General features: G+C 39.2%; 1 protein-coding gene across 8 annotated transcripts in view; it reads left to right on the top strand.

Moving 5' to 3' along the window:
• Positions 1-14,537, top strand: part of AREL1 (apoptosis resistant E3 ubiquitin protein ligase 1) — a 60,844-nt gene that overhangs the window by 29,365 nt on the left and 16,942 nt on the right. For 4 of the 8 annotated variants that reach the window (XR_002324460.2, XM_020986293.2, XM_078151470.1 and 1 more), the window contains 9 exons: positions 6,014-6,074; positions 6,584-6,810; positions 7,532-7,769; positions 8,860-9,029; positions 9,149-9,329; positions 10,381-10,628; positions 11,933-12,010; positions 13,725-13,866; positions 14,000-14,121. Coding sequence is in view for 7 of the 8 variants with exons in the window: in XM_020986293.2 (XP_020841952.1) it covers positions 6,059-6,074; positions 6,584-6,810; positions 7,532-7,769; positions 8,860-9,029; positions 9,149-9,329; positions 10,381-10,628; positions 11,933-12,010; positions 13,725-13,866; positions 14,000-14,121 (1,422 nt within the window). In the remaining variant the exon portion in view is untranslated. The other 4 variants (XM_020986292.2, XM_020986294.2, XM_020986291.2 and 1 more) reach the window with 4 other exon arrangements.

Genomic DNA, 14,537 nt, shown 5'->3' on the forward strand with positions numbered 1-14,537 from the left:
ACAACTAGCTAGTAAGTATCTGAGGTCAGATTTGAACTCAGGTCCTCCTGACTCCAGGGCCAGTGCTCTATCCACTATGCCCCCTAACTTCCCCCAGAGCTGTGCTTTTGAACATCATTTTGGCATGGGGATGAGGTTGAGGATGGGTAGGAGAGGTTTAGGAGAGGGCAACATCCCCACCTGGAAAAATTGCTAGAATTTTTAAGTAAAAAGGCATTTGGTATATAACCATTTGTTCAAGCATTTATTAATCAATCGATAAATATTTATTAAGTGCCTACTATGTGTCAGGCACAGGGCTAACCACTATGTGAGAAGCTACACAGAGAAGTATATATTTGATCCTGGAGGCACTGGAAAGCCAATGGAGTTGGTTGAATAGAGGAGTCACATAGTCAGATCTACACTTAAGGAAAATTTGGTGCCAATGTGTGAGATGGAGTAGTGACGAGAGACTTGAAAGCAGGGAGGCCAGCTAGGTGGCTGTTGCAGTAATATAGTCGAGAGGTAATGAAGGTCTAAACTAGAATGGTAGTTGTGTGAGTAGAGGAAGGATTGGTTTTTAGAGATGTTATAAAGGTAGAAACAGTACATGCCAGTTGAATGAAAAGGATGAAATAAATTTCAGAAATGTTAAAGGAGTATCTTTTTTTGGTTTGTTTTAATTTGTGCAACTACCTACCTGCTAGTTATCACAACGTGAATATCACACAGGCGTCTCAAACTCACCATGTCGGATATAGACCCAGTGTTTCCACCCTAAATTCTTCCTTCCTTTAAGTTTTCCTACTTTTGTTCAGAGCACCACCAGCCTTTCCATTATGCAGGTTTACAGCCTTGGAAGTAATGTTCTCTTCAATCTCTATTGCCCCAGTTAACATCTTGTCTGTTCTACTTCCACAATATATCTCACACCTGTTTCTTTTTTATGATCATTTTATCACCAACCTAGTTCAGGTCCTCATCCACTCTAATCTACACTGTTTTGATAATCTCCCTGATTCCAGTCTCTCTCTTTTCCAGTCCATTTTAACTAGTTGAAATGAGAGCAGAGAAAAAGAGATATCTGACAAAAGAATCTTTTTTTCCCCTATTAATTTATTTATTTTTAGTTTTCAACATTTACTTCCACAAGATTTTGAGTTCCTGATTTTCTCCCCATCTTGTCCCTCCCCCACCCCAAGACATTCTGAATACCCTTCCCCTAATCTTCCCTCCCTTCTATCTCCACCCCCCTTCTCTTATCCCCTTCCTCTTCTATTTTCCTCTAGGGCATATACCCCATTGCCTGTATATCTTATTTCCCAGTTGCATATGAAAACAGTTTTTTTTAACATGTGTTTTTAAAACTTTGGGTTCCAAATTTTCTCCCTTCCTCCCTCCCCACCCACCTTCATTGAGAAAGCAAGCAACTGGATACAGGTTATACATGTGTAGTCATGCAAAACACTTCCATAGTAGTCACCTTGTAGTAGACTAACTATATTTCCTTTCATCCTATCCTGCCCCCCCTTTATTCTATTTTCTCTTTTGACCCTGTCCCTCTTCAGATATGTTTGCTTCTGATTACCCCCTCCTCCAGTCTGCCGCCCTCATCGTCACCCCCCTTATTCCCTTCCCCCCTATTTTCCTGTAGGGTAAGATAGACTTCCACACTCAATTGAGTGTGTACATTATTTCGAGAAGTAGCTTTTGGCAAAGGTCAAGTCATTGATCTTTAGTGAGTGATAAATTGTGAGAGTTCATACCCAGGTTGCAAACTAGAACTAAGGACTTCAAAAGAAAGCAGCATTTGACTTGCTGAATTTTGAGTGATGATGGGGAGAGGAGTGGAAATATGGGATTGACTTAAAAAGTAAAAGTCTGGGTAAAATAGATAGGTTTATGGTGATGAAGTATGTGTAAAGAAAAAAATGAGGAAACTGCTCAATGGCTTAACCATCAGTAAAACTCATTATTAGTCTTTTGGAATGACAATGTGACTAAGTATAGACAGGAAAACATATGTGTACCTTTAAATGATGCATCTCCATTGAGGGAAAGATGGGTAGATGGGAACATTCCCTTTGTACAGTTCTTAACTTGATGTCCATGAGCTTGTTTTGACTCTTTTTTTTTTTTTTTTGCTTTTTGGTGAGGCAATCAGGGTTAAGTGAGTTGCCCAGAGTCACACAGCTAGTAAGTGTCCAGAGTCTGAGTCCGGATTTGAACTCAGGTCCTTCTGACTCCAGGGCCAGAGCTCTATCCACTGTGCCACCTAGCTGCCCCTCCATGAGCTTGTTTTAAAAAAATCTTTTGATAACTATATTTTGACATAATTGGTTTCCTTTGTAGTTTTTTGTATTTAAAGTTATGCATTTTAAAGCATTATTCTGAGGAGTGCATAGGTTTTACCAGACTGTCAAAGGGTCATTGGCATAAAAAAGGTTAAGAATTCCTGCCTTCATATCCTATTGGCATTAGAGGCAGAATAATCCTTGATCTCTACAGAGGCTTTAATAGCTCTGGGACGTCGCATAATCAGATGAAAGTGACAAGGAAGAGATTTTGACAATAACAGCAGATAAACACTTTTCTTTAAATGTACCGTTATACGTAGGTTATACATACATTTAAACATACCAAGGAGCAGATAATTCATTCTACTTCCTTATTAGATAGTGTCTAATGACACATGCTACTATAATCTTTTCCTGGGTAATAGCAACTTACGTTTTCATAATGCTTTAAGGTTTAGAAAGTGTTTTTCTCACAAGCCTGTAAGGTGGAGGTATCACACACTCCCCTGCAGCCCCTAATAGCTTCTCCTGAGTGTGGCCACAAGATTAAAATGTAACTAGGAAATGTGTAACAAATTTTTTAAAAAAATGCAACACAAATAATATTAATATGTGGTTTTCTAAGTCAATATGTGACCCAAATTGGTTTCTGTTTGCCTTTGACACAACTGCTGTAAGGTTAAATAATATGATGTAAGTATTGTTCAGAGGACCTGGGCTATAATCCCTGCCTTACTGCTCAGCACCTGTGTGATCCTGAGTGACTTCCTTACCCTCTCTTAGCTTCAGTTTCGTCCATACAGAGAAAGGATTTGAACAGGTCCCCTCCAGTTCTAAGTACTACAATTCTATTATTCTCATTTTATAGATTAGAAAACTGAGACTCAGAAAGTTGGTGATTTGCCTGGAGTAGTGAATGTTGGAGCCAGGACTCAAAGTATGAGTCTCCTCACTCTGAATCTAGTTCCCTTTCTATTCTTCCACCTGTAACTTGAATATTTTTAGCTTCTTAGAATGAATTAGTAGTCAGGGTTGTGTGTTAGAATAAGAAAATGTTAGATCTGGAAGAAACCTTAGACACCATCTAGCTTAATTTCTAATTTTATAAAGAAAGAAAATGAGGTCTAGCAAGAGGAAGTGACTATCTTAGGGTTGAATGTCCAGTGCTCTCTGCATTACACCGTGCTGCCTCCCATTGGCTTCCTGTTGACTGTGCCCATCAAACTGTTTAATTCAACAAGCATTTATTGAGCACCTACTATGTGCCAAGTCTTGCCCTGGGCATTGATGCTGGCTTCATTTTTTCAAGGAGCAAGAGGCTTTTTCATGTCTCCTGAGACTTTTAATTCGTATGCAAGCCCTTGCTTTCTCTGCCCTGTGCATTCCGTGATTGAGTAGAAATTTCATAGTCAGAACCAGTTTGGAGAATATTCCAATAATGTGATTGGTATTCAACCCAGCCTAGCTATTGGTTCTGGCTGCAGCAAGTTAGCAGCACATCATGCCATTTCAAGACAGAATACTTTCTTTTTTTTTTATTTACTTTAATTTTTAAAAAAGAATTAATTTATTTTTATTTTTCAGCATTCACTTCCATAAGATTTTGAGTTTTAAATTTTCTCCCCTGCCCCAAGATGACATGCAATCTGATATAGGCTCTACTTATACATTCATATTAAGCGTATTTTCCCATTAGTCATGATGTAAAGAACAGTTAGAACTAATGGGAGGAACCACAAGAATGAAGCAATAAAACAAAGCAACAAAGGAAAAGGAGAGCAAATAGTATGCTTCCATCTGCATTCAGACTCTGTTCTTTCTCTGGATGTGGATAGGACAGAATACTTTCTGAGAGAGGCTCACAGCTTTTCTGTATATTCATAGACTAGCAGAGCGGGATGGGAACTTTAAGATTGTCTTGTTTATCCACATTTTTCAGATGAGGAAACTCAACAGAGCTAGGACTTGAATCCAGGTCTCCTGACTTCCATTGTGATGATCTTTCTGGTACACTATAATGGCCTCCATTGTGTAACACTGAAGAATGATACCATTGTGTGCTTATTTGAGAAGAAGACTCAGTCATTAAGGTCCAGTTCTTTGTGCTGCTTATGTCCTTCCAGTAGTAGTCCTATGTAGTAGCTTGATGCTGAACTATATTGACAATGTAAATCCTTCAGACATGGAATGGTGGGTGGCTTTTTTCCTCTGATTTTTTTTCTCTGTATAAGTTGACTTAAATAAGGCTCTTATCAAACTTGATTAAGACACCCCTGAAAAAAACTTTTGCCTATTTTCCATTGGCGTATTGGCAATGGAAGAAGTGATGATGCTCTTTGCCTCTGTGTGTTCCTTAGAACACTGTTTTAGTCACCATTAGCTCTGGCTTTGGGAATTTTCCCTTATATTTCAGTAATCAAAAATTGGCCCTGGCAAAAGGTGTTTCATTTATTTATTTATTTATTTATTTTATTTATTTATTTATTTATTTATTTATTTATTTATTTATTTATGGTTTTTTTTTCCATATGCTTTTGAGTTGAAAATTTTTCTCCCTTTTCCTCCCCCCCACCCTCCCCAGGACAGCGCACAATCTGACATAGGGTTTACATTTACATACCCATTAAACATATTTTCACATTAGTGAAGTTGTAAGTAAAAATTAAAACAAATAGAAGGAACCATCAGAAAGATGAAACAGAACTCAACAGAAGGTAAAAATAAGTGATAGCGATTGGACTTCCATAGTGCAAAAGGTGTTTTATGAAGGTGATAATGAGTTTTTTAATATGTTTCAGTTGTAGCAATTGTGCTCAGTTCAGTTTAGAATGGAGAACAGATGTTGTTCCCACCCATTGGCCATGAATTCAAAATTAGGTTAAAATACGGATAGGTTTGTCATGTGGCACATAGTTTTGAGGGAAATAGGAAATATTGGGGTCCAAAGGTATTTGAGTGTCAAGGTACACTGCAGGTTATCCCAAAGTGGTGAAGACTTGGCAGTAGCAATGTGAGCTTCCCAGGGTTCTAAGCCATCCTCAAAGAGCGGCCTCTTAGTGTAAGGGGAAGTACAGCCTTCATAACTTGTTCTTGCCTCAGTTCTCTGCTACTCCACAGAGATTGTCAACCAAGGGGCCAATTAATGGCAATTAGCCTGAGTGCCGAGCATAAACAAGCAGCTTGCTGTTACATGCCCAGTGCTTACTGGGACAATTCAAATTCATTTTAATTACATAATGCCAATATGAGAGTAATACTTGGTTTTTAATCCCACATTTTATATTGCTAATTCTATTTGGATGAATTACTTCCAGAAAGCAACTGTAAGAGGACAGTGACTCCTTTTCCCTCATTGTTTGCATTAATTAGCACCAATTTGTTTGAGGAGGGAAATTGTCCCAGGAGACCTGAATTTGAGAAAATGAAAGCCATGTTATTTGTAATTAGCCATGAAACAATGAAATGTCTGGTATCCCAGAGTTTTGGGGGTTTTTTTGTTTTTGGTTTTGTTTTTTTTTTGTACGTTAGAATTCTTTTGAGAGAGTGATGTAGTCCATCTTTGTTTCCATGAAATATCTTAAGTAGGACTGAGTTTTGAATGAAAGGATGGGGATGGAAAGACTTTAGGGACTTGATTGGCTTAATTAAAACCATAAAACTTATTCTGTGCTATCCTAGGTGATATGGCTGTGAGGAGGAGGAGTGGAAAGAACTAAGCTCGTTTTCTTTTGCAGCTGCAGCTGTGATCCTCAGCTATCTGTTTTCAGTGAAGGGACCTGATGTTTTACGTTATTGGTGAGTGATGGAAAGAGCCCTATTTTTTCTTTTTTTTTCTGTTGTTTGTGAATCTTGTTTAACTCATTGCTATTTGACCTAGAAAATTGCTGATCCTCATGCCTTGTGACTGTTTTGTTTTTACCACAATTATGGGAACTGCACATGCAATACTGGGTACATTATGTGTGATGTATGTCATGTTAGGGAAGTGCACCTCATTATCTACTGATAACACAGGACTGTAGATTTAGAGTGAGAAGGAACCTCAGAGGTCATCTACTTCAACCTTCTCATTTTACAGAAGAGGAAACTGAAGCTCAGAGAAGTTAAGTGACTTACCCAAGCATTATGCCAATCATTGCAAATCCAGGAGTCAAACCCAGGGCTTCTGATGCCAACTCCCTAGGCCCATATATTATATTTGGGGAAAGTTTTCTAACCCTTCTCAAAGATTCCTGGCCTCTCCCATATTAAGATACAGTGAAGTATAACTGGTGGGTAATATGTCTGGTCTTTTCTCCACATAGGTGGAATCACAGTGTCTGTGGTCGCCTTCTTCTTCACAATTAAGTTCTTCTTTGAGCTTGCTGCCCGAGTAGTCAGCTTCCTCCAGAATGAAGACCGGGAGCGCCGAGGGGACCGGACTATTTATGACTACGTGCGGGGAAATTACCTGGACCCCCGGTCCTGCAAAGTCTCCTGGGATTGGAAGGACCCCTATGAGGTGGGCCATAGCATGGCCTTCCGAGTGCATGTAAGGGAATGTTTCTGTCTCCACACCCATTGGGGTTTCTAGTGGCTTGCTTTTGAAGAGCCTAGTTCTGCCTGTGGGTGGTGCTAGACTGAAATACTATTATAGTCTTCCCTTGCCCTGTCCTCCCACCCCAAGGAATTTGGGAAGGATTCATATTTAAGCACTAGGGACTGTTTTATTATTTTGCTTCTAAGAGCACACTTCTCTTTGAGGAATTATAAACTTGATGCCTTTTCAGAAAATGAAAAATGTTGTCAGCACAACACGAGTCAGAACATCCGCACTGCAGTGTGTTTAGCCCAAATAGCACAGGATTCAGGCATTCGATGATTCCAAGGTGGTTTGCTTTTAAAATTTGGGTCGATGTTAATCCATCTCTGCAGAGGAGAGATTTCTGGTAAGACAAGAATTAGCGTTGGTTGTTCAGAAAGGTGGGGCTTGATTCAGTGCTCCACTGACACAGTCCACTCCTCTCTTCCGCACAGTTAAGTTGGTATATTATTTAGCTTTCATTAAACCTGGCATTGTGTGTTGCTAGAGTTATTTCTCCCTATAATACTGTGAGCAAGACTGTGGGAGTGGATGGCAACTCTAACACACAGTTCCTGCTCCCCTTACCAGTACCTGCTTTCTCCATATACAATGAATGGGCTTACTCTGGTTGTAAGGGAACAGTATTCTTTCTCTGGGCATTAACAGGTGCCTTTCATCCCCTGTGCAGTTATTCTACAAGAATGGACAACCCTTCCCGGCTCATCGGCCTGTGGGATTACGAGTTCATATCTCCCATGTTGAGTTAGCAGTGGATATTCCGGTAACCCAGGAAGTCCTTCAGGAGCCCAATTCCAATGTTGTAAAAGTGGCCTTCACTGTTCGCAAGGCTGGTCGCTATGAAATCACAGTGAAACTTGGTGGCTTAAGTGTGGCCTACAGCCCCTACTACAAAATTTTTCAGGCTGGTAAGATCTTAGGGGTAGGAGTGCCAAGATGGATTTAAAAGTCTTCTGTAGTTTGACACCATTCCAAATGAAAATAAACCTTTATTACTGTTGTATGTTTTCCTGTACTGACGGAACCTATCTTTAATGAATATTTCTGAAGCTTCGGTTTTCTGAGAATTGAACCTCCTTTTGTCTCCAGTTAATACTCTGCATATCCTTTGTATATATTACATAAGCAACCAGATCCTCCTTCACTCTGCTTAAAATACTCAGAAATGTGGAATCTGTCCTAGTGTGCAGCGTGTGTTTTGTTTCAGTTTGTGGGAATAATACTTGTGCCATATACACTATGGTGGCATCCTTTTGAGAGTGTCACTGGTCATTAGCTACAGAATAAAGATATATGACCTTTTGGGGTTAAATCCTAGAGGAGTTTAATTTGGTTTTGGTACGTTAACCATGGGCTGGTAACTGATTTCCTTACTCTTGTAACAATGGCCAAGCCCCTGAGAATGAGGCTTTTGTCATTTACCTTTTCCTTTGAAGCTACATCTTTCAAATGGCTTCTTTTGTAACTAGCTATTTCATTATAACTTCCTCTTGCAAGAATGTGCTCACTTGGAGACCCTCGTCTCTACACAAAGTTCTTTTCAGTGCAGGGTGAAGATACTCCCCTTCCTTTCAGTCCAGCCTGTCACTAAGGTGTGGGAGCTCAGCGTTTAGGGGTGGGCGGACAGTGACAGTACGTGGCTTTTTATTTTCTCTCATCGTTTTAGTCTTGGTTCTGCCTCACTAAAACGTCCCCACTGGGAAAGTAGTGCAGAGTAGAGGTGGGAGTTTAGCTACAACTTTTGCTGTTTTCAAGTTCCTTCTCTCTCATTTCACTTAGTGCTTGGATTGGTAAAGGATTTATAGACATGAGAACCTAGAATTCATGATATGAAAAAACAGTCCCTTTATTTCCTTCTGTGCTGCGATTTTAAAGTGTTTGTCCTTGGGGATGGCAAAGGCTTTGGAACACACTGTTCAAAGCAGCTCTTTGTGCTGTGAAGATCCATCTGTTTTAGCATCTCCCACTAACCATTGGATCCTGTCCTTTTTGTTCTAGGGATGGTGGTTCCTTCCAAGACTAAAATTGTGTGTCATTTCTCTACTCTTGTTCTGACCTGTGGGCAACAGCACACCCTTCAGATAGTCCCTCGAGATGAGTATGACAATCCTACCAACAATTCTGTGTCTTTGATAGATGAACACAATTACAGTGTATCCATTCATGAGGTGAGCTCTCCTTTTCCTGTGTGCTAGGGAGGTTAAAATGCTTTTGTTTTTAGTCTCCTTTCCTTACCTCATTTCCTGTCCTCTTCTTATGCTAAGTGATATTCCATCTCTCTTTGTAGCTTGGTCCTCCAGAAGAAGAAAGTACTGATGTCTCATTTGAGAAATCTGTGATATCCAAAAGACAGACTTGCCAGGTGTTCCTGAAGCTCACCTTGCATTCCCGGGGCTGCTTCCGTGCCTGCATTTCATACCAAAATCAGCCAATCAGCAATGGTGAATTTGATATAATTGTCCTAAGTGGTGAGTTGAAGAGATTTGGAATTTGTTCTCTTTGACGTATTTCTCCTCTCCTTTGACTTACTGAAATTTTTTAAAAATTAATTTATTTTTAGTTTTCAACATTTACTTCCATAAGCTTTTTTTTTTTTTTGGCTAGGCAATGGGGTTAAGTGACTTGCCCAGGGTTACACAGCTAGTAAGTGTCAAGTGTCTGAGACCAGATTTTAATTCAAGTCCTCCTGACTCCAGGGCTGTGTGCTCTCTGTATTGTGTCACCTAGCTACCCCCTTCCATAAGCTTTTGAGTTTTAAATTTTCTCCCCTTCCCTCCTCACCTCCCTCCCCGAGATGCCATGCAATCTGATATAGGCTCTACATGTGCATTCCTATTAAACATATTTTCATATTAGTATTGTTGTAAAGAAGAATTAGAACCAATAGGAGGAACCATAAGAAAGAGGAAACAAAACAGAAGAGAAAAAAAAAGAGCTAATAGTATGCTTCAATCTGCATTCCAACTCCATAGTTCTTTCTCTGGATGTGGACAGCATTTTCCATCATGAGGCTTTTGGAGATGTCTTAGATCCTTGAATTGCTGAGAAGGGCTAAGTCTATCAAAGTCAGTCATTGCACAATGTGGCTGTTACTGTGTACAATGTTCTCCTGGTTCTGCTCACATCACTCAGCATCAGTCCAGACCTATTGAAATTTTTGTTAGCTCTTTGAGCCCTCATTGGTTTAGAGTAGTTCTTAATCTTTTTTTGTAATATGAGCATTTAACATGCTGGCAAAGCATATAGATTCCTCAAAATAATGTTTTTTAAATGCATAAAATAAAATACAGAGGAAACTAGCTATATTGATATACAGTTATCAAAATATCTAAAAAACAAAAACCCTGGGTTAAGAACTCCTGGTTTAGAGTCTTACATACTAAATGGTGATCTAGATATAGCTCTAGGTATCTAGATCTATATACAAAAAGATACCGTCATTTAGTTTATCTATCTTTCTATCTATAGTATGTTTCTCTAACATATCCTATTTTCAGTCTTTTCCTTTATTCCTTTTAGAGAATGAGAAGAACATCGTAGAACGCAATGTATCCACCTCAGGGGTCAGTATTTATTTTGAGGCTTATCTTTATAATGCCACCAACTGTGCCAACCCACAGTGGCACCTTCCACCCATGCACATGAGCTCTTCCCAACGTCGTCCTTCCACTGCCACTGAGGAGGAGGATGAAGATTCACCCTCTGACAGCCAGACTCCTGAAAAGGTGAAAAAACCTAAAAAGGTGTACTGCTATGTATCACCCAAGGTAAAAACACCTTTCACTTTGACTTTTAAATTCCTTTGCTCATGCTTATGTATTTATAGTGCTTGCCACTAAGTAGTTGTAGGACTGTAGCTTAATGGAGTTGCCTTTCAGAATATCTGCTCCACTAGAGTTAGAATAGGGCAATTGTCTTTAACATTCTAGAAAACTAGAAAAACTAGATTAATGTTGAACATACACTCATGGTATTCTGAAGTTTTTGATAATCTGGACTGGACTAGACAAGTCAAGATGTTTTAAATTGTAATCTGTCACCATATGTTTTTAGCTATTCCTGGGGATATATTTTTCAAAGTCATGGGCTGGTTTTGAGAAAGTTGCCTTTAGCTGTTGGAATTTTCTCACAAGAACTAAAATCTTAGCTGGCACCTTGTGCTGCATTGAAACAAGTTGATTAAGGATAGAATTTTATAATCTCTCAGTGCATGACAAATGCACTTTCCCTCTCTCCCTAACTGGAGGGATTGGAGTAGAGATAATTTGGCAGAGATGAGAACATAAACCTCCCAAAGAGGTGCTTTGGGTTAGGGAGTTCTTTTTAAATATATGGATTTTGTTTGTGAATTCAGGACTTAGATAAATGAGAAACTATGCAAACTCCTTATTACAGACCTGGAGTCCCTATATATCTGTGACCCAAACTAAATTTTGGGCTTGTCCCACGTAACATTCTTTTGCAGTTTTGACAGTTAAAAATCTGGCCTGCTGAACACTGAAATTATATATCCCTCTTAGAATTTTTTTACTTCTTATATCATTCTTTTCTTCTCTCATTTTGTTGGAAATTACATCAAGGGGGCCTTACTGTATCCTTGTATGAGGGATATTTTCTCCTTTCCCTCTTTGAAGAAAAGTCCAAGGGTTTTTTTTCAAGTTAGCTTTCCTCTATCCCAGAGTTGCTGTCAAACTGGAAAGAAAGGAGAAAGCTATGCTCAGTTTCTGAATGCATGGAACCCCCCTTTTAAAAAAATAAGACTTAGAGCTGAAAATTACATTGGTGACCATCTAGTCTAACCTTCTCATTTGAGGGCTGAGGAAACAGACTCAAGGAGGAAGGAGGGAGTGATGTTAAGTAATTTGTCTATGTGTATACAAGAAGTAGAGTGAGGATTTGAACTTTGGCGGATTTCTCAATCTTGAGCCTTGGGCAGTAATTATTATTATTATTATTTTATTGCAATAAGAAATGTGGTTTAAACTTTAATAAAACTTAAATTCCAATGACTCTAGATAATTTTAAAAAATTTCTTTGGCTTTATTTCCTTTCTGGTTTCTTGGTCCCCCAGCAACTCTCAGTGAAAGAATTCTACCTGAAAATCATTCCCTGGCGCCTCTACACTTTTAGAGTATGCCCTGGAACAAAGGTAGGTTGAGCTTTGTGTCTTTTCCATATTTTTAAAGACCATTTCCCTATCTTGCCCAGGCTGGAAGTACAGGACCTATACACTGGCCCAGTCCCACTATGATTAGCATAAGAGCTTTGACCTGCTCTGTTCCTAACATGGACCAGTTTGCCTTTCTTTAGGCAACTTGGTAACACCTCCACTCCCTTCTCTCCCTTTGTGTGCTTCTTCCTGCTCCCTCCCCCCATATTAATGCTGAACTTAGTGTGGTCATCTGATCAGCTTAACCCACTGCAACTCAGAACTCCAGAGCTCAAGGGATCCTTCAGCCTCAGCCAGATCCACACAATAGCAAGGATTACAATGCACTGCCATGCCTGATTTAACCCTCTTTCCCTTTTTTCCTGGAAGAGCCTCTGGTGGATCTGGATTAGACAGAATCTGCTGCCAAAGGAAGGAAGACAGAATCTGCTACTAAATAGCATCAGGAATATGTAAATTGTAGAAAGAAATGTCCCATGGGAATCATTAGCAATTCAAAATATTCTAGCACTAATAGCTCATTAGTGCTAGAATTTCTTTATAAGACTATATTAATAGGCATGGTTGTCCATTCGAGCCTTTATCTTGTTCAGTCATCCTGTGTTGAATATTAATCCATAGGCTCAGCATTTATATACATCCTTTTACTACTTTCCCTACATAGATTCAGAGAAATTAATAAAATTTTGCTGGAATGGGCCATTGTGTTGAGAGTAAGCTTCTCCCAGACAATCTAAACAGACTTATTCTTTGCTAACTCATGGCAGCTAGGCCTACGTGTTGTTATTCTCAGAGTCCTTAGTCTATAATCCTAGGCTTAAAAGGGACTCTGAAGCTCAACTCTAAACTCTACATCTTGTGCTGCTATGTATGGAGCTACCTATGCTTTTTTTTTTTTTAAGGGGGCACATTTGTGTATTTAGAAGGTATATCCCTGGTTTAAAAGTATAACAAAACATACATAATAATAATAAAGCTCAAAGTGAACCTCATTTAGTCCTCTAATGAATCAGAATACATAGCAAGATCTTGAAGTGCCTCAGAGATAGTATCAGGAACAACAATTATAGTTGTACAGTGAATGTAGCATCTAATGCAACTCCAGTAGCAAAATGCCAAATAATAGACAGTTGCTGAAACTATAGTTTAACAAAATATTAGCTCATTTTATTTAGAAAAGCAGTCAAAATTTGTTTTCATTGACAGAAAATGAAAGCACTTGTGATGATAAAGGGTATATATATATATATATATATATATATATGTATAAAATGATGTACTTGGCTCCATTCCCTTAAATCCCTCTAATCTTCCAATTTGGAGGCATTTAACCCCTCCCTACCTGTAGATTTAGCTTACCTCTAGTAAGCTAAATGTCCCTAGGTTAGGAACATAGTGGGATATAAACTTGGTGTTTTGCAGAGAGCAGAAGCCTTACCTATGTCTTTTGTTCTCAAATTCTGTTCCTGCAACCCTGATGGATGAAAATTATCTTCAACTCAGATTTTGTGAGACCTCAAAGCAATATTTTGGGGCAGTGGTGCTTACTACAGGATCACCCTACTTTGACGCTGTGCACTAGACTTTCTTTGATGGTGTGTGGCCAGCTTGGGGCATGAGGGTTTTGCTGGGTTGATCTGTCAGATTAACAGTTCTGCTGTTGAATGTGTGTGTTCTTTTTCCTTCCTTATAGTTTTCATACCATGGACCTGACCCTGTGCATAAGCTGCTCACACTAGTGGTAGATGATGGGATCCAGCCTCCTGTAGAGCTTAGCTGTAAGGAAAGGAACATCTTAGCTGCCACTTTTATCCGTTCTCTCCATAAAAACATAGGTAAAGTTGACCTGGGATTCTTAATGAAGAGGGCAGGGTTACTAACAACCCCAGGTGTAAGGATGTAGAAGTGGATTTGCCAGACACACTTTGTAATGGGATTGTGACCACAATGGATCCTGTTGCTTCCCAGGAGGCTCAGAGACCTTTCAGGACAAGGTGAACTTTTTCCAGCGAGAGCTTCGGCAGGTGCACATGAAAAGGCCACATTCAAAAGTCACACTGAAGGTCAGCAGACACACCCTACTGGAGTCTGTAAGTAATGTTTTGTTTCCCTAGAAACTCCAAAGACCCCTTTGTACAAAGCTTCTGAATGTAGTCAGATTCTTTTCCTGTTTATTGCTTAAAATGGTTTCCTCTATAATTCTCTTTGGTATATAGTGGTGAAGGAACTAGACTGGGCAGCACAATGAGTTTAAAATCTAAATAAAAAGAGCTTTAAGAAATCTTATGTGTATGTATAGGGCAGGAGGATGTAGTTAAAATTATTAAGGAAATAAACTACTTGTTAATAGATGAGAAGAGATATTGGGTTAAAAGGAAATCATTTCTCTTGTACTGATGGTCAGTCTGATGTGTCTTTCTCAGTTGCACAGACATTAACATAATTCATACATTCCCTTGGAGTGGGCAGATTTGGCTTCTGTCCAGAAACTCTGAGTGTTTGGCTC

The sequence above is a fragment of the Phascolarctos cinereus genome, unplaced genomic scaffold (assembly GCF_003287225.1).
Source record: "Phascolarctos cinereus isolate Bilbo 61053 unplaced genomic scaffold, phaCin_HiC Scaffold_3;HRSCAF=262, whole genome shotgun sequence".
NCBI classification, from domain to species: domain Eukaryota; kingdom Metazoa; phylum Chordata; class Mammalia; order Diprotodontia; family Phascolarctidae; genus Phascolarctos; species Phascolarctos cinereus.